This window comes from Heptranchias perlo, chromosome 5 (genome assembly GCF_035084215.1).
Source record: "Heptranchias perlo isolate sHepPer1 chromosome 5, sHepPer1.hap1, whole genome shotgun sequence".
Taxonomy (NCBI): Eukaryota; Metazoa; Chordata; class Chondrichthyes; order Hexanchiformes; family Hexanchidae; genus Heptranchias; species Heptranchias perlo.
In genome coordinates, this window is record NC_090329.1 from 119,889,447 (window position 1) to 119,916,887 (window position 27,441).

The 27,441-nt window shown below is 46.1% G+C and overlaps 1 protein-coding gene across 5 annotated transcripts in view; it reads right to left on the reverse strand.

The window, feature by feature from the left end:
• LOC137321508 (TOG array regulator of axonemal microtubules protein 2-like) overlaps positions 1-27,441 on the reverse strand; it is a 65,421-nt gene that overhangs the window by 12,769 nt on the left and 25,211 nt on the right. For 2 of the 5 annotated variants that reach the window (XM_067983902.1, XM_067983901.1), the window contains 12 exons: positions 26,681-26,815; positions 25,021-25,305; positions 19,503-19,750; positions 17,194-17,369; positions 12,302-12,375; positions 10,945-11,085; positions 9,293-9,462; positions 8,125-8,281; positions 5,954-6,109; positions 4,360-4,501; positions 3,347-3,452; positions 1,178-1,413 (listed from right to left, as the gene is read on the reverse strand). In XM_067983902.1, the coding sequence (XP_067840003.1) occupies positions 1,178-1,413; positions 3,347-3,452; positions 4,360-4,501; positions 5,954-6,109; positions 8,125-8,281; positions 9,293-9,462; positions 10,945-11,085; positions 12,302-12,375; positions 17,194-17,369; positions 19,503-19,750; positions 25,021-25,305; positions 26,681-26,815 (2,026 nt within the window). The remainder of the gene's footprint in view (positions 1-1,177; positions 1,414-3,346; positions 3,453-4,359; positions 4,502-5,953; positions 6,110-8,124; positions 8,282-9,292; positions 9,463-10,944; positions 11,086-12,301; positions 12,376-17,193; positions 17,370-19,502; positions 19,751-25,020; positions 25,306-26,680; positions 26,816-27,441) is intronic. The other 3 variants (XM_067983905.1, XM_067983904.1, XM_067983903.1) reach the window with 3 other exon arrangements.

Sequence of the window (27,441 nt, forward strand, 5' to 3'; positions counted from 1 at the left end):
AAGCAGCTGAGTACACTGAACACAGCAAAGTCTATTATGCTGGCTGCAGTGTTATGCAGCAGAGTTGCCATTCCCCTAGCCAAGTTATCCCAGTGCAGCTGTGACACTAGCATCTACCCAACAACGTGGAAAATTGCTTAGGCATGCCCTATGCATTAAAATCAAGATGAGCAATAAATGGGGCCTTGCCAACATGGTCTGCATCCCAAGAACAAATTTTTTTAAAGTTACAACAATTTGCACTGATGTAGCAACTTTAACGTAGAAAAATGTCCCAAGAAGCTTCACAGAAGTAGAAGGAAAATACTAGATGTTGAACCAAAGAAGGAAATGTAAGGATGGGTGTTCAAAACCTTGGACAAAGACGTTGGGTTTTAAGGAAGGTCTTAACAGAGGAGTAGGAGGTGGAGAGGCGGAGGGGTTGAGGAAGAGAATTACAGAAGATGGGCCTTACATGGCTGAAGGCATGACTGCTAGTAGTGGGGAAAGGGGAAGAGGGTGACTCAAGAGTCAGAGGAATGGGGAGTTTGGAGGGGGTTGTAGCATTGGAAGACATTACAGAGGTAAAGCCATGCAAGGTTTTAAACAGATGGATGAGAATTTTAAATTTGAGGTATTAGTTGGGAGTAAGAAGGAAAGTCAAGATGTAAGAGGCAATTAGATACATTTCTGGAGAGAAGGGATTGAGGGATACATTTGATCTATCAAAAAGGGATAGGCTTGTTGAACATAATAGCCTTTTCCCGTTCTTAAATATTTTTACATTCTATGAGACAAACAAAGACCCTTCAGTAATTAACAGGAATCCCACCCTGTACCCCTTTTATGCATAGGGTTACTTGACAGAGTAGCACGCAGAAGCAAAGCTATCTCAGAAGGAATGGACTCTATGAGTTGCCTTGCCCCAGAGGGACACTTCTGGCCAGCTGGTCATAGGGAGGTCCTAAAGATGGATAGAGGAAGTCCATAAGTTAGACCTATTCCTATTCTTGCTGGACAATGTAGTGTGGTAGTGAGTGGCCCACAAAGGTTAAAACAAGAATTAATTCCATTAAATCATGCTGACGTTGACACCAGCACAAAGAACCAGTTTGCAGTGTGAGTATCTGAAACACTCCCTAAACCCCACCCCACAGCTTTTCACACATTTCTGAGTGCTGCTTACACACTTGCTTACTTTAAGCCGCCTGCGATGAGGGCAGTCAGTGCCCGCGATGGGCTCACATTCTCCGCCATAATGGTCAACGCCTTGTCCGCCTCCTCTCGGATGAACTCATTAGAGTCGCCCGTCTTGTGGAGCAGGATTCTCGTCACCTCGTCCACTTCCTGGTCCATGTTTCTCTTCAACTGAGAGAACAGTTCACTGAGAGACGATATCGCGGGGCGGGCAACCTTAGAGCGCAGGTTATTAACCTGGAGAAATCAAAACCTTTACCGTCATATAGCGAAGTTCTGCCGTAACTTGTTCATCAGTTTTTCCAGGCCATACCATAGAGTTACTACAATGACAATTCATACTGTAATGACTTACCGTCGGTGAAGTTACGGTTCTGCCATCTTACCACCAGGCAGCACACTCACCAATACTCAATCCCACATACAGCAATGAGGTGATTAGCTGCTTAATGTTGCTCAGTTGGTAGCACCCTAGGTCAGAAGGTCATGGGTTCAAGTCTCACTCCAGAGATTTGAGCCCATAATCTAGGCTGACACACCCAGTGCAGTACTGAGTGAGTGCTGCACTGTCAGAGGTGCAGTCTTTAGGATGAGACGTTAAACCGGGGCCCCATCTGCCCTCTCAGGTGGACGTAAAAGATCTCATGGCACTATTTCAAAGAAGAGCAGTGGAGTTTTCCCCAACGTCCTGGCCAATATTTATCCCTCAAAAAAACAGATTATCTGGTCATTATCACATTGCTGTTTGTGGGACCTCACCATGTGCAAAATTGGCTGCCGTGTTTCCTACATTACAACATTGACTACACTTCAAAAAAGTACTTTAATTGGCTGTGAAGCATGTGGGGTTGTGAAAGTTGTGAAATAAATGCAGGTTCTTTCTTCTTTTCTTCCTTTCTTTTTAATCTATTTTTTTTTTGGTGGCTTGTTGGTTGAGGGAGGGATGTTGGCCAGGACATTGGGACAACTCCCTGTTCTTCTTCAAATAGTGCCATGGGATCTTTTACCTGAACAGGTACCCAAGGTTCTGTTTAAAACCTCATCCGAAGGGTCAAAACCCCCTCAGTACAGTCAGCCTAGATTAATCCTGGAGTTACACTTGAACCAACAACCTCTCGACCCAAAGGTGAAAATGTTACCAACTGAACCAAGCTGGTAATATAGAGAAAGGAATAAGGTGCTTGAGTTAGAGGGATAAGTGGTGGCAGATGATTACAGAGATTGCAACGGAACCACGGAAATGAGGTGGGAGGGGCATAACGGAACCTCCTGCCACATTTTCCTCCAGGTTCACTGGGAGCGTAGGCTCAGGCACTTGGGCAACAAATTAAATTGGTGGTAGGCCTGCCCCACCCCACCACCCCATTGGCGCTTCACAGGTAGATGTAAGGAGATCTATTCACCATCTTATATAGCTCTATGCTGTGACCCCCCCTCAGTCGCATCCTTTCAAGGCATCAACAAGTTCAGATCTTAACTGCCCCTGTGTCTCTGCCAGATTCTCCCATTCACATTCCACTTCATTCCTGTCCATTTTGGAACTGTTTGTCCAGGAATAGTGGTGTCACTATATGCAGCCCTGATTTACTCATCTGTTGCCTTTCCAGTGCCTTTTCACAGCCTGACAGAAATGACCTTTGTATACAGAATCATAGAATCACACAGCCCGGAAAGAGGCCATTCGGTCCATCGTGTCTATGTCGACTCTTTGAAAGAATCATAGAATCACACAGCACAGAAGGAGATCATTCAGCCCATCATGCCTATGCTGGCTCTTTGAAAGAGCTATCCAACTAGTCCCACTCCCCTGCTCTTTCCCTGTTGCCCTACAAATGTTTCCTTTTCAAGTAAATAACCATAGACCTCTTTCTATCATGTTAAAATCTATCCACAGACCATTGTAGAAGTAGCCAGCACATCTGTATTCTTGACCATTACCACTTGTTTTCCCCTCGTGTAAAGGGGCTCTCTTCCTTGCTCATATTAGTACTGTGGAAAGGACTGACCCAAAACATTAATCTGTCTTTTTTTGCTTTCTCACATGCTTTCAGACCTGCAACGCCTAAATTCTTATTATTTTAAATCTAGAAAAATGCCTTCCTAGGCTGGGGTCTCGGAGACTTGGGGCCCGTTTGCGGAGGTGGAGCTGGTCTCTTGGTACATCACCCACCTCCTTCGTCACTGCTAAGCAGACGTCATGAAGCCTGGTTAGAAGAAGCTCCTGGTGAAATCGAGCCAAGCGTCGAACACTGCACAATCCTCTCCTCTTCATCTCCCTGAAAGGACAAAACCAAAAAGAAAAAACTGAGAATTTGCCTCAAATCAGATCAAAAGTAATCTTTCAATCTCAAATAGTGATATGGATAGAAAAACTGTATTAAATTAAACCTTTCACCGATTAAAGATATGGTTAAGGCAGACAAGGTTAAGGCGACCCTTTGATTGACGGCACAGGTTAAGGCGGCCCTGTGATTGACGGCACAGGTTAAGGCCGCCTGTGATTGACTGCACAGGTTAAGGCAGCCTGTGATTGACGGCACAGGTTAAGGCGGCCCTGTGATTGACTGCACAGGTTAAGGCGGCCCTGTGATTGACTGCACAGGTTAAGGCGGCCCTGTGATTGACAGCACAGGTTAAGGTGGCCCTGTGATTGACGGCACAGGTTAAGGCAGCCTGTGATTGACGGCACAGGTTAAAGCAGCCTGTGATTGACAGCACAGGTTAAGGTGGCCCTGTGATTGACGGCACAGGTTAAGGCGGCCCTGTGATTGACGGCACAGGTTAAGGTGGCCCTGTGATTGACGGCACAGGATAAGGCAGCCTGTGATTGACGGCACAGGTTAAGGCGGCCCTGTGATTGACGGCACAGGTTAAGGCAGCCTGTGATTGACGGCACAGGTTAAGGCAGCCCTGTGATTGACGGCACAGGTTAAGGCGGCCCTGTGATTGACGGCACAGGTTAAGGCGGCCCTGTGATTGACTGCACAGGTTAAGGCGGCCTGTGATTGACGGCACAGGTTAAGGCGGCCCTGTGATTGACAGCACAGGTTAAGGCGGCCCTGTGATTGCCTTTTCTAAAACACCCGTTGTGAAGGATAATGAAGTGTCATCCTGATAACCCTCTCACTCAGAGCTGCCTGCCATTAAATAATGACTATTTTTAAATCCAGGAATGTTTCTGACCAGTCGTTGTTAGCCAGGAGTTTCAGTGCCTCGGTCAGTCCTTGCTCCTGACGGGAGAATGAGTTCATCTCCAGGGATTCCTCCTCGTCCGATTCCTCGACTCCTTCCGGAGAATCCAGGGGAAAACCAGGTAGTGAGTGAGCTGAGGAACAGCCGGCAGGTTAGGGAGTGTCACACTGACAGATCTCAGAATAAATTAAACTCTATACATAGTAACATAGGAATTGCTAGATGAGAACCAAGGTCCATCTAGTTCACCTTCTACTATCCTGGTAGTCACATGGTAGAATGGTAATGGTGTTGTTGACTAATCACAGCAATCAATCTCTATCAATTAGTCTACAACAGACCCAGACATGACAGGAGGAAAAACCCCAGTGGTGGAAAGCTTTGGGAACCATAAGTCTAAAATCACCTGTTCCTCCCAACCACTTACCACATGTCATGTCTCAAATTATTCATATACTGTATCCCAAATTATTATTTTCTGTATTAAATCTATCGAATTTGAATGAATCAATATTAACTGCTTCCACCGACTGTTCCATCAATTAATCACTCGGTCACTGAAATATTGTTTCTGCAGATTAGTTTTGAATTCACACCTCTTCAAGCACAGTCCCCTGGTTCTACTGTCCTGGACAAGGTGAAATAACTTGTCGCGATCCACATTATCTTTAGAATCCTAAAAGGAGCGATCATATCAACTTTCTCTTTTTCAGTGAGAACATATCCAATCAGTGCCCTGTGATCAGTGTGGGAATGAACACCTCACACCAAGGTGAGGGACACTAACCTGGAGGAATGAACATTTTTCCATTTTGGGCGGGATCTACAACGTGTGAGTGAACCGCTCCACCGGGCAGTGAAAACAAAAAATTTACACCCCCCCTCCCCACCCCCACCCCGCCCGTGGCCCTATTAGAAGAAGAGCTGGGAGTTAGCCTACAGACCTGGCCAAAATTATCCCTCAACCCTCACGAAGAAATAAACAGATCCACTGGTTATTTGTCTCATTGATGTTTATAGTGCACAAATTGGCTGGCGTGTTTCTCTACATTACAACAGTGACTACCCTTCAAAAGTACTTCATCGGCTGTGAAGCACTATGGGATGCCCTGAAAGGTGCTAGAAAAATGCAACTTCTTTCTTTCTTCTTCCTAAATTAGTGAAGAGTAAATTTAAAACAGGTAGTAGAAAGTATCTCTGTTCAAAGGGTGATAAATGTTTGGAATAGTCGGCCAGGTTTAATAAAAGAGGCAAAGGCATTAGGGCCATGGAATGAAACACCTGGAGCACAGGCCCAGGTGAAGCATTCCAAAAGAAAGGAAAAGGATCGATTCCTGATCTAAGAGCGAGTCGAGGGGTAAAGGCTGGAGCAGATGTGAACAAATGGTTAATGTCACCGAGACCCAATTATAGAATGAAAAATTCTCCCAATAAATCCAGGGGAGTGTAGACTAATCTGTTGCTTCCTTCCATTTAACCCGACTTCCCTTCCCCCCTCCCTCTCACACCAACTAGAAAACACAAGCACTATGAATTAATCCAGCTGTGGTCAGATAGTGCTGGTCAGTTTAGACCCTTTTCTTACCGGAGAAATGTCGAGGCACATTGTACATCTGAGTAATATTTGGGATGCTTGGCAGCGAGGGACGGTTGATTCGTTTGCGCAGTGAGCTGCCGTTATTGAGACTGGAAGAGCCGAGGTTGATCTTGCTGATGTCCCTGCTGTTCACCAACTCTGGAACTGCGCACAAAGCACAAGAACGTGACACACTGTGCATCATTTTAATGCGTTTTTCATATTAACCCCAACAACAACACCTTGCATTTATGTAGCACCTTTAACACAGTGCAACGTCCCGAGGTGCTTCACAGGAGCATAATCGGACAAAAATCAACACTGAGCCAAAGAAGGAGACATTAAGACAGGTGACCAAACGCTCGGTCAAAGAGGTAGGTTTTAAGCAGCGTCTTAAAGGAGAGAAAGAGATGGAGAGATGGAGAGACAGAGAGGTCTGGGAGGGCATTCCAGAGCTCAGGGCCTAGACGGCTGAAAGAAGTGAGTGATACGTAAGACAACAGAGTAGCAGGTGCCATTTACAAGTTAAGCCACTGATTTTGTACAGTCCATTACAATTAATCAGTGTCCCCAATGCAACTAAAATATAGAACAAAACTAACTAGTCCCACCCCTAGTCTGGGAACACTGAGGCGAACTGTATCAGCCCTGTCGCTGCCCAAATTCAACTAACTCAGCAGGAACCGAGGATCTACTTGGCCTGTTGGCTCAGTGTCACATCATATATTGAATCTACTGGGTAGCCTAACCTAGGGCTTTAGCCTTTCTCCGCTATAATACACTTTACCCTGAGTTTGATCAGTTTTGAATTTTCCCCTCATTGCGCTCCTCTCCTGAAGTTACCGACTCCTGCTAAGGTTCAGTTCTACAGGTGTCTGCCAGCCGTCCCTCCCGCACCTCAACTAAGGGGATCGTTCCTCACGTGTGAGCCTAGACAGTCAAGTGTCAGAAGTCTGCTTGATATTGGACGGGAAGATGGACTCCTGAATATAAGAGGCGTGTGATCCACTTACAGGAGGGAAACACGCTGCTAAACTCGAAAGAATGTCTAAGGCAGACTTGAAATTTGTCACATTGGCAGAGCCTTCAGTCACCTTGGTCCTACTCTCCGGACCTCCCTCCCTAAACCCCTCCACCTCTCTCTCTCCACCTTTAAAGATCTTACCAAAATCCATCTTTCCAACCAAGCTTTCAGTCACCTGGTGAAATCTCTCCCTCATGGTGTGGTGTCCATTCTTTTTATTGATTCATTTCTAGTTCTTTTCCCCCTCACACCTTGGAATGTTTTCTCCATTGAAGGCACCGTATAAATATCACCCCCAATATCACCCTCCCCACAATCTCTCCCTCCCGATCCACCCACAATCTTCTCCTACCCCCAAGACAATATTAAGCAGAGATTTGTCAGGCTGGTGTTACTAGTGGTGGAGAAAGGATGTTTGACCAACAGACCTCCCGCTTTTGGTTGTTCTCAGCCCGATGGTTAACTTTACTGGGATTAATTTTTTTTGTCACCAGTAACTCTGCTGCAATTTAGGTTTCGGTTTAAGTTCAAACTAACACCCCACCCCCCCACCACAATCTCCCCCTCCCTCTCAACCTCCCATTCCCCCCAATCTCCCCTCTCCAACCCATCCACAACCTCCCCCTCCCCAATATCACCATCCTCACAATTTCCCCCCCAAACTCCCCCTCCTCTCAATCCACCCACAATCTCCCCTCCCCAATCCACCATCTCCCCCTCCTTCCACAATATACCCTTCTCCCAAACTCCCCCTCCTCTCAATCCACCCCCACAATATACCCCTCCCCCTCAAACTCCCCTCCTCTCAATCCACCCACAATCTCCCCTCCCCAATCCCCCATCTCCCCTTCCCTCCACAATATACCCTACCCCCAAACTCCCCCTCCTCTCAATCCACCCACAATCTCCCCTCCCTCAATCCCCCATCCCCCCTCCAAAATATACCCTTCCCCCCAAACTCCTCCTCCTCTCAATCCACCCACAATCTCCCCTCCCCAATCCCCCATCTCCCTCTCCCCCCACAATATACCCTTCCCCCCCAAACTCCCCCTCCCCCAATTAGCCCTCAATTTCCCTCCCCCCACAATATCCCCCTCCTCTCAATCTCTTCCCCCCCACTCCCCCATCAGCATGTCCCTGACTACCGCCCGGTTACCAGGGAGAGAGACACTGTGAGGGTCGATATCCTGCAGTCGGTCCCTCAGCTGCTGGGCCAGTTCTCTTTCTTTCTGTTGCTGTCGCTGCTCCAACTCTTCCCTTCGTTTCTGACACATTTTCTCCTGAGCTGATTTTGAGATCGTCACGTGGCATAACTGTGGCGAATTAAGGGAAAAACAAGATTTAGTGTCGAAACACTTAGGCCCGGAATTTCCATTCACTGGGATTCCACTGCACTTCCGACGAAGTCATGAAATGAGACCTCCGTACCATAGATCAGTGGAGTGTCCAGCACTGTGTTACCTGAGGCTTTAATTACTTGTGTAAAGACACCTTTATACCCGGGGAAAATTCAACACATTGGGAACAGATCTCAGGAAGAACTACTTCACTCAAAGAGTGAGAACTATTGTGGAATAACGTGGCAGTAAAGACAAAAACCATTGAGGATATTCAAAACCCTTTTTGGGGTAGGATACTGGAGCCTTGATGGGCCAAATAGCCTTTTTCCTTTTTTTCTTACCATCTTCTATTTTTAAGACTTTCCAACAGCAGTCACTGAACAGTGAGCAGGAGTGGGGACCCTGCCTGAGTTTGCCTCTCCCTAGGAGAGGAGCTGAGGACAATTGTTGCCCCCCACACCCGCCGAGCCAATGCCCTGTCTGAAACCAACTAAGTCAAGAAGGACCAGGTATCGAACCTAGAAACTGCTGGATATATGGCTCACTGGTACACTCTGCGGTGTCTGAAATTGATATCCCATTCAGTTATAAAAACTCAGTCCCAGAATATTCTTATGATGAATGAAAAAATAAAATATATATATATATATATAACGAGAGCATAACAGAAACACCCAAGAACAGAACCGATGGGGAGATGAGGAGAATTTTTTTACTCAGCAAGTTGTAATGATCTGGAATGCACTACCTGAAAGGGTAGTGGAAGCAGATTCAAAAGTAACTTTCAAAAGGGAATTGGCTAAATACTTGAAAAGGAAAAAATTGCAGGGCTATGGGGAAAAAGCAGAGGGGAGTGGAATTGGATAGCTCTTTCATGAGCACAGGCACAATGGGCTGAATGGCTTCCTTCTGCGCTGTGTGAGTCTATGATTCTAATTTGAAGTCACAAAATACCACCTTCAATCAGGTTGCCATTCTACTCACCCTCTCTTCATTCTCCGTTTCCTCGTCCTCCACTGGCGTTTGTCTGCTCACTTCTGTAGCCAGCTCCGTGCTCAGCCTGAACGAGATGACCGTGGTCTGGCTCCGGGTTGACCCCTTACCTTTGTCCTTCTCAGCTGCTGATGGCGGACTCTGGACTGGACAGCTTCCTGCTGGAGTGATGGCAGAAGGAATCAACGGAAGGAAAGAGTTGCTGGCGCTTTTGCCTGTTGTGTTTTCCAGATTTGACATTTCTGTTTTAAAAACAGGTCTGATGCTGAGTCGGGCCTATTTTTAGGAATGGATACTAGTGGGCTCCTAGCAACCAACCTCTCAAACAACCTGTGCCAAACCCTTAAGGGCCTGTTACCAGCGCTAGCAAACAAGGCCCAACATTAGCAACTGTACCCTAGACAGTCCATCTGTGTGGGGGACAAAGAACAGAATTTTGATAATCAGGTGAGGAGCACTCCTGAACCTTATAAATCCTGGAACGCCCACAAATAAACAATTTGTATAATCCTAGAAGTAAGGTTCTTGTTTGAAACTTGTTAATGCAAGATTAAATGAAAGGCAATAACATAATTAAAGTTTTAACAAAAACATTCATTATGCACAGCAACATTCTGTAAATAACTCCCCATCTTCAGCCTCCTGACTGGAGCAGTCTGCCTCAAACTGGTTGGGCTATTGACATATTGGACCAGATTTTGCTGCCAGCGGCGAACGAGCGGCGCCCGCCATTGGTTAGTCTTGCACATGCCCATAGACTTTCTGCACGGCAAGTTACTGTCAATGGGACAGCCATTCAGCACAGCGCCCTCTACAGGGCATCTGGGACCTGTGTGAACAGGGCAAGCAACTGTGTGTCTCCTTAACCAATCAGATTGAAGCATCGTTAATGAGCGGAGCAGAATCTGAACCAGGAAGTGTAAGTTAGAATAGCGAATTCAATGTCAAATCAGGTACAGAAAGCAAAATAAAAGAGAGGGTAAGAAAGATTGGATTAAAAGAGAGAGAAAAGAGACAGAAAGAAAAAGTAAAGAAAAATTCTACTGAAAATTTTATTAAATAAATTTGATTTAATTTTTCTTTAAATGTCCAACAATTAAGCATTGCTGTTGCCATTTACAGCTCCGCTAGATCCATCTTTTGTTTCTTAGCTTCTCCCATTACCACCTTCCTTCCTTTGACCATCAGCCCTTTTGTCATTTAATCACTCTTGCCCTCCGACCTTTTTGTTCTTTGCTCCCCTCCCTCGCCCCTCCCCTTTCCCTGGCTCTGCACTTGCTTAAAAAGTGTTAACTCTTCAGCTTCTTCCAGTTCTGACGCAAGGTCTTCCACCTGAAACTTTAACTCTGTTTTTTTTCTCTGCAGATGCAGCCTGACTTGCTGAGTATTTCCAGCATTTTGTGTTTTTATTAGCAATTAAGCATTGCCTTGGTGGAGCCCAGAAAGGATAGTCTGCTGGGGAGGTTCACGCAGGACAATCAATGGAAGGACAATCAGGTGGGATCTGTTACCAGCGAGCTAACCTCCCGCCAGGTGTTTCTTTCTGTGATCCGCCCAGATGATGCGTAATGCCCGAACGGTAAAGACAGAAATCTACCCTGATAAGTTCTCCCACAGCCTAGTCATCCATATGTAAAGCTCACCAGTGCTCTGATGGTTTTTAGCTTGCGGAGGGCTTATCTCCTCCCGCGATGTCTCTCCTTCAGTCAAAGGGGCAGATTTCACATGGTTCCTGTTCTTCTTATTCCCTCTCAGTTCTGTGGTGGAGTCATCTTTACTGTCAGCTGTAATTTAAAAAAAAATACTTCTCTTTCGGAGCCATTATCTTAAAGGGGCCAATTCCGACAAGTTTATTAAGTTGCGATATTTGAGCATTATACGTCTTAAAGCTAGGACGGTGCAGTCGTGGGCTACTCTGATATGTCAGCAGCAGTGTGCAATGGGATGTAGCTTCATGCACCAAGCCCCTCTTGCGGCACGTCTACTGTCTCAGCCGTGTCATCAAAACTCATGAGACTAGCAGACCTTCCGTGACATTGCTCACAGTGATTGAGGTCTGGTTGGGACATTTGGATGCTAAGATGGCGTCGCGTTTAAGCTGGCTCGTTCCTTGAAAGCCATTGGCGGGAAGGTGGTCTGAACAGGCCAATCTTGATGTCACTTAGTTTGTAATGGCTTGTAAATCCCTGGCTGCTGCCCCCCGGGCGAGGCCAGGTTGTCACGGTCGTAAAACCAGCAGGAAATGACTGCCTTTCCTGATGACATAAGAACATAAGAAATAGGAGCAGGAGTAGGCCAATCGGCCCCTCGAGCCTACTCCGCCATTCAATAAGATCACGGCTGATCTGATCCTAACCTCAAATTTAAATTCATGTCCAATTTCCTGCCCGCTCCCCGTAACCCCTAATTCCCTTTACTTCTAGGAAACTGTCTATTTCTGTTTTAAATTTATTTAATGATCTAGCTTCCACAGCTTCCTGGAGCAGCAAATTCCACAGACCTACTACCCTCTGAGTGAAGAAGTTTCTCCTCATCTCAGTTTTGAACGAGCAGCCCCTTATTCTAAGATTATGCCCCCTAGTTCTAGTTTCACCCATCCTTGGGAACATCCTTACCGCATCCACCCGATCAAGCCCCTTCACAATCTTATATGTTTCAATAAGATCGTCTGAGGTGTGATGGGTGCAATTCTCTGAGATATACAGATAGTTTGATTGTATGTGCCTAACCCACGTTCAGCACATCTCTGATTGGTTATATCTCAACTGAGAATCTGGCCAATTTTTATTCCTGTTGATATCGGTCGGTTTCTCTCACGAGCGACTGATCCTTAAAGCCAGCTTTACACCCGAGCGGCAAGTCGAAATTCTACCCCGTGGTGTCTGGAAAGACATCGAAGGAGCCCACAACGTGCTTCCCTACTTTCCTTCGAGCCTGTGCAGAGATGGCAGTCCTAGAGGGAGAGAAACAAGAACTAATGCAGAAGACAGAGAGTCCTACCTGGAGGGTGTGGATCCTGCCCCTCACAACCTTTGCTCGGCCCCTGAGTGACAGTGTCTCTCTCAAAGAGGGACCTAACAAGAAAGAAAGACAATAGTTTGACTCTAATGCATGGGTAAATGAGAGTAAAAATGGAAAAGGGGCACAGAAACATAGAAAATAGGAGCAGGAGTGAGCCCTTCGAGCCTTCTCCCCCATTCAATATGATCATGGCTGATCCTCTATCTCAATACCATATTCCCGTTCTCTCCCCATACCCCTTGATGCCTTTTGTGTCTAGAAATCTATCTAGCTCCTTCTTAAATATATTCAGTGACTCGGCCTCCACAGCCTTCTGTGGTAGAGAATTCCACAGGTTCACCACCCTCTGAGTGAAGAAATTTCTCCTCATCTCAGTCCTAAATGTCCTACTGCGTATCCTGAGACTGTGACCCATCGTTCTGGACCCCCCCCCCCAACCCTCAGCCAGGGGAAACATCCTCCCTGCATCCAGTCTGTCTAGCCCTGTCAGAATTTTATATGTTTCAATGAGATCCCCTCTCATTCTTCTAAACTCGAGTGAATACAGGCCGAGTACATTCACCCCTAAAGATGAACAAAACACAAATTTATATCAAAAAAGCAAGAGATATTTAGAGAAAAACAAAAGAAAATGATGGGAGGAGTAAGGGAAGAGAGAGAGAGAACAAACATTGCTGGATCTTGGAGAACTTCATACCGACACTGGGAGGGGGTTTCGGGTGGGCGGGTGGAGCGAGACAAACGTCAAACCCCGCCCCCCCCCCCCACTCCCCCTTCTCCCCGACATCATTGATTTGAGGCCCGGGCCATTTTAACTCATGGGGCTCATTTACATCCGGCTGGCCCGAAACGAGCATAAAGAGTCAGCTAGTGGGCTGGCAGCCGTTGAAGATCGAGCAGCCCAGAGCTCGCTGGCCGCCGACTAAGGGAGCGGGAGGGGGGCCGGGGGGGGGGTTTTCGCCGGGGTCTCACGGGTGGGAAGAGAAGACCCCCGTGGTAACCAAAGGCCCAGATGTTGCTGGTGGAGACCCAAAGATACACTCCTGCCCTTTCCTGGCCCCCCCCCACTAAAAAAAGTTTAACATTTACCTTACATGGCCTCTTCTTCCTGCAGACCAAGGGGGTGATTTTAACCCACCTCGCCAGGGTCTTAAATTAACACACATCTCGTCCCCCCCAACCCTCCTAAGCTTTGACTGGGCACCCTGCTCAGTCGCTGATTAAAATACCATCTGAGTCCTAATGACATCAAGGGAGGTTTTTTAACCCCCTTAGGGCGGGCGAGACAGTGGCGGGGGGGCGGTTAAATTGTTAAAAATGGGAAACCCAACCCCAACCCAAAATAACAAAGAGGGAGTAAATAGATGATGAGAGTAAACTAGCAAGAAATATAAAAACTGACAGTAAAAGCTTTTACAAGTATATAAAAAGGAAGAGAGTAGCTAAAGTAAACATTAGTCCCTTAGAGGATGAGACTGGGGAAATAATAATGGAAAACAAGGAAATGGCAGAGGCATTGGACAGATATTTTGTATCTGTCTTCACAGTAGAAGACACTAATAACATACCAATAATAGTAGAAAATCAAGGGGCAAAGGGGAGAGAGGAACTAAAAACAATCACTATCACTAGAGAAAAAGTACTAGGTAAACTAATGGGTCTAAAGGCTGACAAGTCCCCTGATCTTAAAGGAAGTGGCTACTGGGATAGTGGATGCATTGGTTGTAATCTTCCAAATTCACTAGATTCTGGAAAGGTCCCAGCGGATTGGAAAACCACAAATGTAAAGCCCCTATTCAAAAAAGGAGGGAGACAGAAAGTAGGTAACTATAGACCAGTTAGCCTAACATCTGTCATTGGGAAAATGCTAGAATCCATTATTAAGGAAGTAGTAGCAGGACATTTAGAGACTCAAAATAAAATCAAGAAGAGTCAACATGGTTTTATGAAAGGGAAATCATGTGTTTGACAAATTTATTAGAGTTCTTTGAGGAAGCAACGAGCAGGGTGGATAAAAGGGAACCAGTAGATGTAGTGTATTTGGATTTCCAAAAGGCATTCGATAAGGTGCCACATAAGAGGTGACTGCACAAGATAAGAGCTCATGGTGTTGGGGGTAATATACTGGCATGGATAGAGGATTGGCTAACTAACAGAAAACAGAGAGTCGGGATAAAGGGGCAATCTGTAACTAGTGGGGTGCCGCAGGGATCAGTGCTGGGGCCTCAACTATTTACAATATATATCAATGAGTTGGATGAAGGAAGCGAGTGTACTTTGGCCAAATTTGCTGACGATACAAAGATAGGTGGAAAAGTAAGTTGTGAGGAGGACACAAAATGTCTGCAAAGGGATATAGACAGGTTAAGTGAATGGGCAAAAATTTGGCAATGGAGTATAATGTGGGAAAATGTGAAGTCATCCACTTTGGTAGAAAGAATAAAAAAGCAAAATATGATATAAATGGAGAAAGATTACAGAATGCTGCAGTACAGAGGGATTTGGGTGTCCTCGTACATGAAACACAAAAAGTTAGTGTACAGGTGTAGCAGGTAATTGGGAAGGCAAATGGAATATTGGCCTTTATTTCAAGAGGGATGGAGTATAAAAGCAGGGAAGCCTTGCTACAACTGTACAGGGTGCTGGTGAGACCACACCTAGAGTACTGCGTACAGTTTTGGTCCCCTTATTTAGGGAAGGACATACTTGCATTGGAGGCGGTTCAGAGAAGGTTCACTAAGTTGATTCCGGGTATGGAAGGGTTTTCTTATGAGGAAAGATTGAACAGGTTGGGCCTATACTCACTGGAGTTTAGAAGAATGAGAGGAGATCTTATTGAAACATATAAGATTCTGAGGGGACTCGATAGAGTAAATGTTGAGAGGATGTTACCCCTCATGGGGGAATCTAAAACTAGGGGGCATAATCTCAGAATAAGGGGTCGCCCATTTAAGACAGAGATGAGGAGAAATTTCTTTTCTCAGAGGATTGTGAACCTTTGGAATTCTTTACCCCAAAGAGCGGTGGAGGCTGAGTCATTGAATACATTCAAGGCTGAGTTAGACAAATTTTTGATCAGCAAGAGAGTTAAAGGATATGGGGAAAGGGCGGGAAAGTGGAGTTGAGGTAAAAATCAGATCAGCCATGATCTCATTGAATGGTGGAGCAGGCTCAAGGGGCCGAATGGCCTACTCCTATCTCTAAAAAAACCCCGCCGTGAATGCACCTACTTCCAGTTTAACTGGCTGAGTAAACCGGCCTAGAGAGGTGGGTCAGTGATTATTATATTTAAATGAGGCTCCGTGCCTCAGGTTTTGTCAGCGATTTGGAATTAACGCCTCCAGCACGCGTTTCCCGAGCTCAGGAAACATGGCAGCTAAAGGGAGGTGAGAACTGCTGGCTCCAGCAAGTAAGTGCTTTTTAGAGCACTGCTCGTGTGCCAGGAGGAGCAGGAGTGCTTCCCACCCCCGGCCCCCCAAGCAATCTGCCACGATCTGCAGATCCCCCCCCCCCACCGGCGATCTCTCCTCCCCCGCAATCTCTCCCTCCCTCCTCTCCGTTTCCCGGCTGTGGCCTTGTACCACGGGTTTTCCCACCCAGCAGTCGGCCAGCCTCTCAATCTGGCCGGCTGCCAGGCAGGAAATGGAGTAAAAGAATTCAATGAAGTTCTGACGTTAAATTCGGCAGGACCTCCACCTGTCCAGGTTTTTCCAGGTTTCACAGCCGCTGACAGATACCCCGTTGCCTCCCCGTCTTCCTGGAAATATCGGGCCCCAAGCCTCCATTGTTTGATGGCTGTAAAAGAGCGTATCTAATGAAGCAGCTTCAACTCTGATTCTCAGCAGTCTCACTCTGAGAGGCCATGACGTCACTGGCTTGTGTAATGGGAAAGTTTAAATTGTGGCAGTGCAGGGGTGCTCTTCTGAGGTTGGCATTAGGGCAGAGTAGCGGGTGCTGTACATTGCATCAAGGGGGCAGAAGTTATGCTGCAGCTATATAAAACCCTGGTTAGGCTGCACCTGGAGTACTGTGAGCAGTTCTGGGCACCGCACCTTCAGAAGGACATATTGGCCTTGGAGGGAGTGCAGCGTAGGTTTACTAGAATGATACCCGGACTTCAAGGGTTAAGTTACGAGGAGAGATTACACAAACTGGGGTTGTATTCTCTAGAGTTTCGAAGGTTAAGGGGTGATCTGATCGAAGTTTATAAGATATTAAGGGGAACAGATAGGGTGGATAGAGAGAAACTATTTCCGCTGGTTGGGGATTTTAGGAGTAGGGGGCACAGTCTAAAAATTAGAGCCAGACCTTTCAGGAGTGAGATTAGAAAACATTTCTACACACAAAGGGTTGTAGAAGTTTGGAACTCTCTTCCGCAAACGGCAATTGATACTAGCTCAATTACTAAATTTAAATCTGAGATAGATAGCTTTTTGCCAACCAAAGGTATTAAGGGATATGGGCCAAAGGCAGGGATATGGAGTTAGATCACAGATCAGCCATGATCTTATCAAATGGCGGAGCGGGCTCGAGGGGCTGAATGGCCTACTCCTGTTCCTATGTTCCTATGTTTCCTATGTTGTGCCATGCCTGATATGAGAATGCTGGTTGTGGACACTGGGTGCGAATCGTAGCAGAGTGTTCCATTTCCCAACAATGATATTCCTCACCTTGATGGGCACAAAAATTGATTGGAAAAAGGTAAATGTAATAAACGATTCCAGTCTGTTTACCAATAAGCACGCTGGGATTACAACTGAGCATTGGGTTGAAGCGACAATTACCTCGCACAATACATGAAGTATAATGGGTCGGTAACAGTAAACACGGAACTTAATGAATATATGGACTGGTGGTCCTCAGTCCCTTACATGGTGACGTGGTGCATCTGCGTCTGGGCTTCTGGCTGCACAGGTCTGGAAGGCACCGGCTGAATGCTGCTCCGTGCTGAACTTGTTAACTTAAAAGAAGACCGAGATAAACTGGCTCCCAGTAACTTCCGCTTCTTCTCAGCGCTGCTCCGCAGATGCTGAAGGGAGATCTTAACCTAGAAAATAAACAAAGAATAATGGATCCCCAGACTACAGGGCTGGAATCTAATCGAGGGGCTCAGATGGTTTATACGTAGAGTAATGGATACCTGAGAGTGATCATGTACAGAAAACTGCCACAAAGGCACTAACTAGTGCACTTGCCTTTTTATTTTGTTTAATTTTAGTGCTTGTCAAAGTGTTCAACAAATGCTGCTATGCAATGTTAAACCTGCTGGTTTCGTGTCAGGGTAGAGTCACTGAATTCTGTGCATAAACGTCAATTAATGTTGTTACTTCTGTGTCTCCAGAGGCTGAACTACAGACACCACAGTGAGTGTAAGAATACCTCTCTAAGGCTCGGGGATCGGGATTGGGCTTTAACGATCACAGCGATAAACAGCACCAACTGTTTCTGATAAACTGCAGACAAAAGATAGAGAGAATATTTTTTAAAAATTTATGTTTAAGGTTTTCTATTGTCACCTATCTTATTTGGTCGTCAATGACGAGTTGGATGACAACATAAGAGATATCCTCAGCGTGTCTGTTCCAGGCATTTCTGAATAGAAATTATTGCGTTCCTTGCCTCAGATGGCACAGTATTGTGGGCAAACTGCCCTGGGGTTCTGCCCACCATGAACACTGGGCTAACCAGTGAGCTTTACTGGTGGATGCCCCCTTGTTCAGTATTATGAGCAGTGTAAGGAGAATCTCTGTGAATAAAGGTTGGAAGCAACTAAATACCAGGCTCTAGTAGTCTATCCTGCACCACATGGATATCCAATTTTAACAGTGGTGTTGGCTTTCTCCTTTATTCTCCTGAGTGGCTTGCTAGGCAGTTAAGTGTCAACCATTACTGAACCAGTTGGGCTTTTACAACAAAGCATCACAGTCACTTTTACTGATACCAGTTTTTTAATTCCCAGATTCTTTAAACTGAATTCAAGTTTTTAACCTGCCATGTTGGGATTGTGAACTCACATTCTACTGGATTTAGTCCAGGCCTCTGGATTAGTATTCGAGTGACATAACCACTACACTACCGTATCCACAGCACCCCTCAAGGAGCTCTTTGTACCTGCTGCCCACCTTGTGAGGGCTCAAACCCGGGCTTCTCAGTTGTTTAATGACCAACTGGTGACTAGTTACCTTGAGGAGAGGTGGTCTTTTGGAGTCAAAATAGGTTCAAGTTGACAGGTCCGGTGGTAGGAAATTGGAACCAAGTCAACCTTCCGTGGTAAACTTTGTAATCTGATATCAGAGACGGGTAGGCCCGCAGTATTCCAGGGCACTGTTGATGATTGACCAACCTGTCTGCCTTAATAACAGGACTGGAGGGGTAAACCTGCCACTGGGGACTGAGATTCTTTCCACTCGGCTCCAGGTAGTCCAGCAAGTCAAAGATCTAATGGGGTAGGGTGGCCCTGACTGGACATGCAACTGGTCTCTAAACTAACCACCCCTATAAAATAAAAACTGGAAATACACAGCGACTCAGTCAGCATCCGTCAAGAGAAAAGACGGGTTACTGACGTTTTGGGTCTGTAATTCCTCATCCGAACTAAAGACTAAAAGATAAACATAACTGAAGGCTGAAAGATAAACATAACTGAAGGCTGACTAGACAGACATTTTAGTAAAGTTGAAAAATATTGAGAGAAAATGGGGGCAAGGGAGGGGAGAGAACCAACCAATACTCCAATCGTGGAGAGGGAGTTAATGGGCTGAAGGCCTGAAAAATGCTTAATAGAACACCGATAGATAATAGAAAGATTGTCAGAGAGCTAACGGAGAGGCAGTGAAAGGCTAAACGAATGTGCAAATAGTCTAGGGTGAAAAGACACAGGAGAGGCTCGCACAAAGAAAAATGTGAGACAATAAAGAAACAGAAAAAAAAAAGAGAGGGAAAGGCAAGTGTGGCACAAATTCAGAAAATGCTAGTGAAAAATGATGGGTCCACCGGTCCTGAGAAGAGGATAAAACTGGTCCACATCGTGAGCTCAGAGCCATGAACTTGGGTGCTGATGGACAGTTTCCACTCATTCCGCCTGACTTCACCCAATGGACTTTCTTGGGATTACTGATCACCTGTGGGCCTTGTACAAAACTGGAGATTTTTGCTTAACTTTGAGTTTCATTTCAATTACCTCCTCAGGAATTGTTACAGGTTCGGCATGTCCCTCTCCAGCTTCCGCACACGGGCGTCCCGGCAACTCACCAGCGGAAGCCTCTTCGTTCTTGTCCTCGGAGGGCAGATCCTTATCAGGGGCGCCATTGGTTTGCGAGCTAGCTCCCCTCTCGATGGGTGGGACGGGTCTAGTGGCGTGCAGCAGCCGCTGTGAGGCAGAGCGAGCGAGCGCGGGCTTCAGCGGAAGTACGGTCTCAAACGGGCCTACTAGAGAACATCGCATGTCAAGATTGGTCATTCTAAATTGTGTTCATTAGCAGCTTCCAATGGAAGAGGTTGGAGGATTCCCACCCGTACAGTTCTAGAACAGACCGTCCAGTTTTTTTAAATGGTCCCTGCCGGAAATTTCTAAAATGTAAACCGGATGACAAAAAAAAATCTAATTTTAAAATTTGCAGTTCATTCTTTTTTCCACTTGCCGCTGTGTTTCCTAGTGTAAAGCCATTAATTATTAAGATTTTCAATGAATTTTCATGGACAGCAAAACAAACCGCAGCATTCGCACTATGACCCCATAGCCAGACTCACGATTAACCTTCCCTCCATCCAATTTTGGAATTAACAAAAGATGGTGACCTTACAACAGAAACCTCCAGTGTCTCAGGGATCAATTCACATTTTTTTTCCACTAAAAGAAAATTACATTTGTTTTTCATTTTGTAGAAGAATATATCTCCCCATGACCTACATTTTAGATTACAAGATAATGATGGACGAGGAAGACCATTCTGCTCGTCTTAATTCATCCAACCAGAAAGATCCTTAAGTCTTCCCCATTACATAGAATTTCCAGCGCAGATACAGGCCATTCGGCCCAGCGGGTCTATGCCGGCATTTATGCTCCACATGAGCCTCCTCCCACCCCTCTTCATCTAATCCTATCAGCATACCCTTCTATTCCTTTCTCTTTCATGTACTTATCTAGCTCAGGCCTTCTCCTTGAGTATATACAAATCAGTGGCTTGCTTGGCCACTTCACAGGGCATTGAGTCAACCACGTAAAATGGACTAGAGTCATGTGTGGAACAGACCAGGTAGAGGTGATAGGTTCACTTCCATGAGGGACATTCATGATCCAGTTGGGTATTGACAACAATCCAGCAGCACTTATGATTTTTTTTGATGCTGACCCCCAAGTTACCATATTTATTGAACTCAATTTCATAATGTACCTTGGTGGGGTTTAAAGTCACAGCATCTAGTCCAGGTGGTAGAAGTTTGGAACTCTCTTCCGCAAACGGCAATTGATACTAGCTCAATTGCTAAATTTAAATCTGAGATAGATAGATTTTTGGCAACCAAAGGTATTAAGGGATATGGGCCAAAGGTGGGTATATGGAGTTAGATCACAGATCAGCCATGATTTTATCAAATGGCGGAGCAGGCACGAGGGGCTGAATGGCCTACTCCTGTTCCTATGTTCCTATGTTCCTAGGTCTAGCGCAGGATCCTGGAATTTCCCCATTAGTCAGTTCATTTGCTCCCCACATGGAGCTCCTGCCATAAAGCCCCGCATTCTGTGGCAGAGAGAGCCCCCTCCCGACGCTCCACCATTGTTGCTCGGCCAACAGCTGGCAGGAAGTGTGCGAAGGCAGGTGCTGGCTCACTTTCTGATATATCCTCAGTTTTTGATCGGGGTGGGGGGGGGCAGCACCCCATTATCTGCCATCTCCCCCACTTCCCGCAACAGTTTGCCTACAATCAGAATAGTCAACTTGCTGGGAAATCTATCTCCCTGTCATTCCACAGTGCAGTACCCCAGTAGAAGAAGAAGGAAAAGAAGGGCTTGCATTTATATAGCACCTTTCACGACCTCAGGATGCCCTAAAGCACTTCACAGACAATAAAGCACTTTTGAAGTGTAGTCGCTGTTGTAATGAAGGAAACGCACAGCCAATTTGCGCACAGCAAGATCCCACGAACAGCATTGTGAAAATGACCACATAATCTGTTTTTTTAGTGATGCTGGTTGAGGGATAAATATTGGCCAGGACACCGGGAGAGCTCTCTTGTCCTTCTTCGAAATAGTGCCATGGGATCTTTTACATCCACCTGAGAGGGCAGACAGGGCCTCGGTTTAACGTCTCATCCAAAAGACAACACCTCTGACAGTGCAGCACTCCCTCAGTACTGCACCAGAGTGTCAGCCTAGATTTTGTGCTCAAGTCTCTGGGGTGGGACTTTGAACCCAGAGGAAAGAGTGCTACCAACTGAGCCCACGGCTGAAACTAATACAGAGGAGCAGGCCGCCAGTTATGTATCCCCATACAACAGCACTGGAATATAAACCATTTGACTATGGAAATGGTCTGCGATGACTTCAGCCACCTGGTAGTTGCCAATGTGGCCTTGGGCCAGGCCAGACAATTGCTGGAGCGTTGCAGTCCTGAGAAGAATGGATGTCACGCTTTGCTGAAGTGATTGTATTGCTTTTTCCTAAAGGCTATTGTGTGGTGAACAAAGAAAATCACAAGTGGAACTAAGTGAGTCCCAGCTTTATGTCTCAATTGTAGTTGGGGGCCTGGACTGGAAAGTAGCGTTTGGAGGCTGAAGGTTAGATTTTTCCACCCATTGAATGAATAGGAAAAAAAATGATTGCTCTCAATTGAAACCAACTGCTTTACACAGCTGGGCGGTTTCCCCAAAGTGGGAGGGAGGCCAACATGGCCACCACCAGGCCTCTTGTTTCTGTCCCGTCCTCCTTTTAATTAGCTTCAGCGGGGCTTACCTCAGGTCTGACCTTTATGAAGTGGTTCAGATAAGGAACTCTTTTCTAAAGCCACATATCCACCAATACGCTGCACAGTTACATCGTATGTTAACGCATCCTGGGGTCAGTTAGAGGTTAATTGCTGTTGGCCGCTGGTTATAGATTCCTGGCTCCGGTTTAGAAAATAAAAAGAAAGAAAGAAAGAAGAACTTGCATTTATAAAACGCCTCTCATGAAATGAAGTACTTTTGTAGGAAACGTGGCAGCCAATTTGCACGCGACAAGGTCCCACAAGCAGCAATGATTGTCTTTCTCTTTTTTTAAAATTACTTTTTATGCCTTAAAATGATCTACCTGAAGTATAGGAACGCATGCTAGATACATGACTTTTATACAGATATATTCTGGGAGGAGAGCGATACGAGTGAGAAAGCTTTGGACTCCCTGTGGGAAAGGGGCCTGTGCTACACAAAGCCTGAGGTAAGAGACTAAACGGAGAAATCAAAAATGAATGTTGAAGACAGAATTGTTTTTTTCTTCTTCCCTCATTAAACAAAGGTGACTTTGAAAGCCTGATAAGCTGGAGGATAATTTAAACAATAAAACCACTTCTTTCAGTGAAACACGTCTGTGACGCTCCAGCAAGTATTATCTTGCCACGGGCCATACTGGCAATTACAGACACTTGGGATAGTTCACAATTATGAGACATTTGTTTTGTGCCCTGCATTAATGTTCTGAGGTGGAATCAAATAGAGGGAGGGAAAGAGGATGAGTAAGAGGGGAGAGAAAGGGTGTGGAAAAAGAGGAAGGAAAATGAGTGACAGAGGAAACAGAGAGAGGGAAAGAAACAGAAGAGAGCAAAAGAGAGAGGAAGAGAGTAAGAAGAGAAAGTGAGAGACTGCGAGGAGAAAGGAGGAAAGGGAGAAAATGAGTGAGGAAAAAAGGGAGAGAGGAAAAAGAGGGGGGGGAAAGGGAGTGAGGAAAGAGAGAGGGTGTAAAACAGCAGGAGTGAATAAGGGAAAACGATTGAAGAAAGTGACAGAAATAGAAAGGAGTGAGACATCAAGTGAGGAAAGGAGAGGTAGAGAGAGTGAAAGATACAGGGAGCGTGAGGAAAGAAAGGCAGAGATAAAGTGAGCGATAGTGAGGAAGGAGAGACAGAGTGAGAGGAGAGTGAGGAAATACAACAGAGAAAGCGAAGAAAGAGGGGCAAAGAATAGGAGGAAAGAGAGAGTGAAGAAAGACAGAGAGCGAATGAGATAAAAGAGGGATATAGAGTAAGGAAAGAGAGTATTAGAACTTCCTGGGGGTTCCAGTCACGTCAGGTCCACCATGTCTGGGAGTTTGCTGGTTGTCCTGAAATTCCATAGGGGTGTCCGGTCTCCTGCTGTAACTCCAGAGAAACATCCTTTAAACCGTTTCTCTGGGCGTTCTGCCGGTCTCCTGCTGGAGTTACGGAGAAAGACCAGAGCCTGAGAGGGTGAGGAAAGAGAGATAGTGACAGTGAACAAAGAGAGGGAAAGAGAAACAGAAAGTGAGAACAGGGAGGGTGAGGAACGAGATAGAGTGAGGAAAAAGAGGGAGAGAGAAACAGAAAGTGAGGAACGAGAGAGGATGAGGAAAGAGAGAGTGACAGTGAGGAAAGAGAGGGGAGAAAAACAGAGAGTGAGAACAGGGAGGGTGAGGAACGAGATACAGTGAGGAAAGAGAGGGAGAGAGAAACAGAAAGTGAGGAACGAGAGAGGGTGAGGAAAGAGAGAGTGACAGTGAGGAAAGAGAGGGGAGAAAAACAGAGAGTGAGAACAGGGAGAGGGTGAGGAAAGAGAGAGAGTGACAGTGAGCAGAAAGAGGGAGAGAGAGGACAGAGAGAGTGAAGAAAGAGAGAGAGAGCAACAGTGAGCAGAAAAAGGGAGCGAAAGGACAGAGAGAGTGAAGAAAGAGAGAACGACAGTGAGCAGAAAGAGGGAGAGAGGACAAAGAGAGTGAAGAAAGAGAAAGAGAGCAACAGTGAGCAGAAAGAGGGAGACAGGACAGAGAGTGAGGAAAAAGAGAGAGTGACAGTGAGCACAGAGAGAGTGAGGAAAGAGAGAGAGAGTGACAGCGAGCAGAAAGAGGGAGAGAGAGGACAGAGAGTGTGAGGAAAAAGAGAGAGAACGACAGTGAGCAGAAAGAGAGAGAGAGAGGACAGAGAGTGTGAGGAAAGAGAGAGAGAGCGACAGCGAGCAGAAAGAGGGAGAGAGAGGACAGAGAGAGTGAGGAAAGAGAGAGAGAGCGACAGTGAGCAAAGAGAGAGAGTGAGGACAGAGAGAGTGAGGAAAGAGAGAGAGAGCGACAGTGAGCAGAAAGAGGGAGAGAGAGGACAGAGAGAGTGAGCGACAGTGAGCAAAGAGAGAGTGAGGACAGAGAGAGTGAGGAAAGAGAGAGAGAGCGACAGTGAGCAGAAAGGAGAAAGAGAAAAAAAGAGGACCAAGATAGTGAGGAAAGAGGACAGCGAGCAACCAAAGGGGAGAGAGAGAGAAAACCAAAGAGAGTGAAGACAGAGAGTGTGAAGAAAGAGGGGGTGAGGAAAGAGAGAGACAAAGAAAGAGCGAGGAAGTATGGAAACAGTAAGGAGAAAGAACATGGGAAGAAAGATAGATGGAGGGAAGAGAGAGGCAGTCCCAGGGAGTAAGGAAAGTCAGAAAGAGGAATGAGATGGAAAGAGACGAGCACAGAGAGAGAGGAAATAGAAAATGATATATTTTCCAGATGTTGTTGGACTTACTCTTTTGTGGCAGGATTTCCGACATTCGTCGTTTGAGTTTGTTTTTAAGTTGAAGCGTGTCGAGGGCAGGGTGTCCTCCCTCCGTCTCTGTCTCTGTCTCAGCCCAGTCCACGTTCACACTGTAGCCACGAACATGAGAAGCAGCCTGCGACCTGCTGCCATCGAACAAGTGGTAGAAATTATTATTGTCCAAAACCCAGCCAGCCGCGGACTGCTGACCTCCCTCGATGCTCCGTACAAAACAGGTTTTCTTCAGGGGCAAGTTCAGACTGGACTGAAGAAAGGCTGCGGGAAAACAAGAGGGTTTAGTGGAGTCCTCAGCACGCCCTCCTCTTTAAAAAGCAAACTGTCCCATCAGTAAACAATCGAAACAATTCCCATCAACTTTAATAAAAACAGTAAGTGCTGGAAACACTCGGCAGGTCGGGCAGCATCTGTGGAGAGAGAGAGAGAGGTCACCGACCTGAAACATTAACTCTGTTTCTCTCTCCACTCAGATGTTGAGTGTTTCCAGCATTATCTTTTTTTACTCAGCAAGTCAGGCAGCATCCGTGGAGAAAGAATCAGAGTTAACATTTCAGGTCGATGACCCTTCGTCAAAGGTCTTCGACCTGAAACGTTAACCCTGTTTCTTTCTCCACAGACGCTGCCTGACCTGCTGAACATTTCCAGCATTTTCTGTTTTTATTTCAGATTTCCAGCATCAGCTGTATTTTGTTTCCCATTAAATTTAACGTCTGTTGATTTCTGATCATCTGAATATTAAAGTTTACATTTTTAAAAAACTGATATCATAAAAGGGTTAAGGGGAGATTTGATAGAGGTGTTCAAAATCATGAAGGGTTTTGACAGAGTAAATAAGGAGAAACTGTTTCCAGTGGCAGTAGGGTTGGTAACCAGAAGATACAGATTTCAGGTGATTGGCAAAAGAGCCAGAGGCAACATGAGGAGAATTTTTTTTACACTGCGAGTTGTTATGATCTGGAATGCACTGCCTGAAAAAGTGGTGGAAGCAGATTCAATACTAACTTTCAAAAGGGAATTGGATAAATACTTGAAGGGAAAAAAATTTGCAAGACTATGGGGAAAGAGCAGGGAAGTGGGACTAATTGGATAGCTTTTTCAAAGAGCCAGCACAGGCATGATGGGCCGAATGGCATCCTTCTGTGCTGCAAGATCCTCTGATTCTATGATATCATGAGGAAAACTACCTTGGAGAGGTTACCGACCCTCACCACCTTGGTGCTGGAGGGAGCGCTCGCGAGAGGAACGCATGTCGGCAGAATGTAAAGGAGGCAGGAAATTAATTAGATGAGGGTCCCCCGTGCGCTGCGTGCAGGATGCGCTTGCCATTTTGGACCGTCCCAGCAAATAGTCCGCCACGTGCTGACCTCGCTCAGCAAAATGTGACGCTAACCAGCATGAAGGCCCCCTCGCCAGGGCTACTTAAAGCGATCATGCAGGACTTACAGGTTAGATGCTGGTTTACAATTTCTGGCTACTGTTGGACTTCTAGGCATCTTTTGCTGAGTTCTACTACAGTTCAACACCTCGGTAACACAGGACGCTGTGGTCTGGAATTAAGCCTAGGTGTTCGAGGGTGAAGGGTCAGTGTCTAACCCATGGCAATACCCAGTCCCACACACGCACAGATCTTCACCTTTCCCTTTGGACATCCAACTCCTTGTCTGTAAATGGAGATCGGACCCGACACTGTTGCTGCGGATGGGTTTGAATCCTGCCCCGCTATTCCGTATGGTCCCGCAGTACACCGCCAAAGGTGACCCGTACTTGCCTGATTTGTGGAGAGACAAAAGTAGTGAAAGTTTATCACTGCAAATGGTAAAAGCAACATTTCATACACCTCCATTATATAAGAGAGTCAGCCCTGCAATGTGACCAGGATATAGCTCGATCCTCCTGTCAGGTTCTTTTTATTCATTCTCGGGTAGTGGGCGTCGCTGGCAAGGCCGGCATTTATTGCCCATCCCGAGTTGCCCTGAGAAGGTGGTGATGGGCCTTCTTCTTGCACTGCTGCAGTCCATGTAGTGCTGATGTCAGGTAGGGAGTTCCAGGATATTTAGCCAGGGATGGTGAAGGAATGGCGATATATGTCCAGGTCAGGATGGTGTGTGACTTGGAGGAGAACCTGGAGGTGACGATGTTCCCATGCACCTGCTGCTGTTGTGGTGGAGGTTCGAGGGAAGGGAGCTGCTGTTGTAGTAACCTTCTGCAAAAAGAAAAACCTCCTGGACACCTAGCCCAGATTTATGCTTATGTAACTGAACTGACCTCTCTAATCTATTTAATGCAAATAGTCTATCCACATAGACACAGTTTAGTCCCTTCATTAATTTAAAGGCAGATTTTAAGGAGCTAGGAAGGAGATTGAAAAGCAGGACCTCAAGGGTAATAATCTTC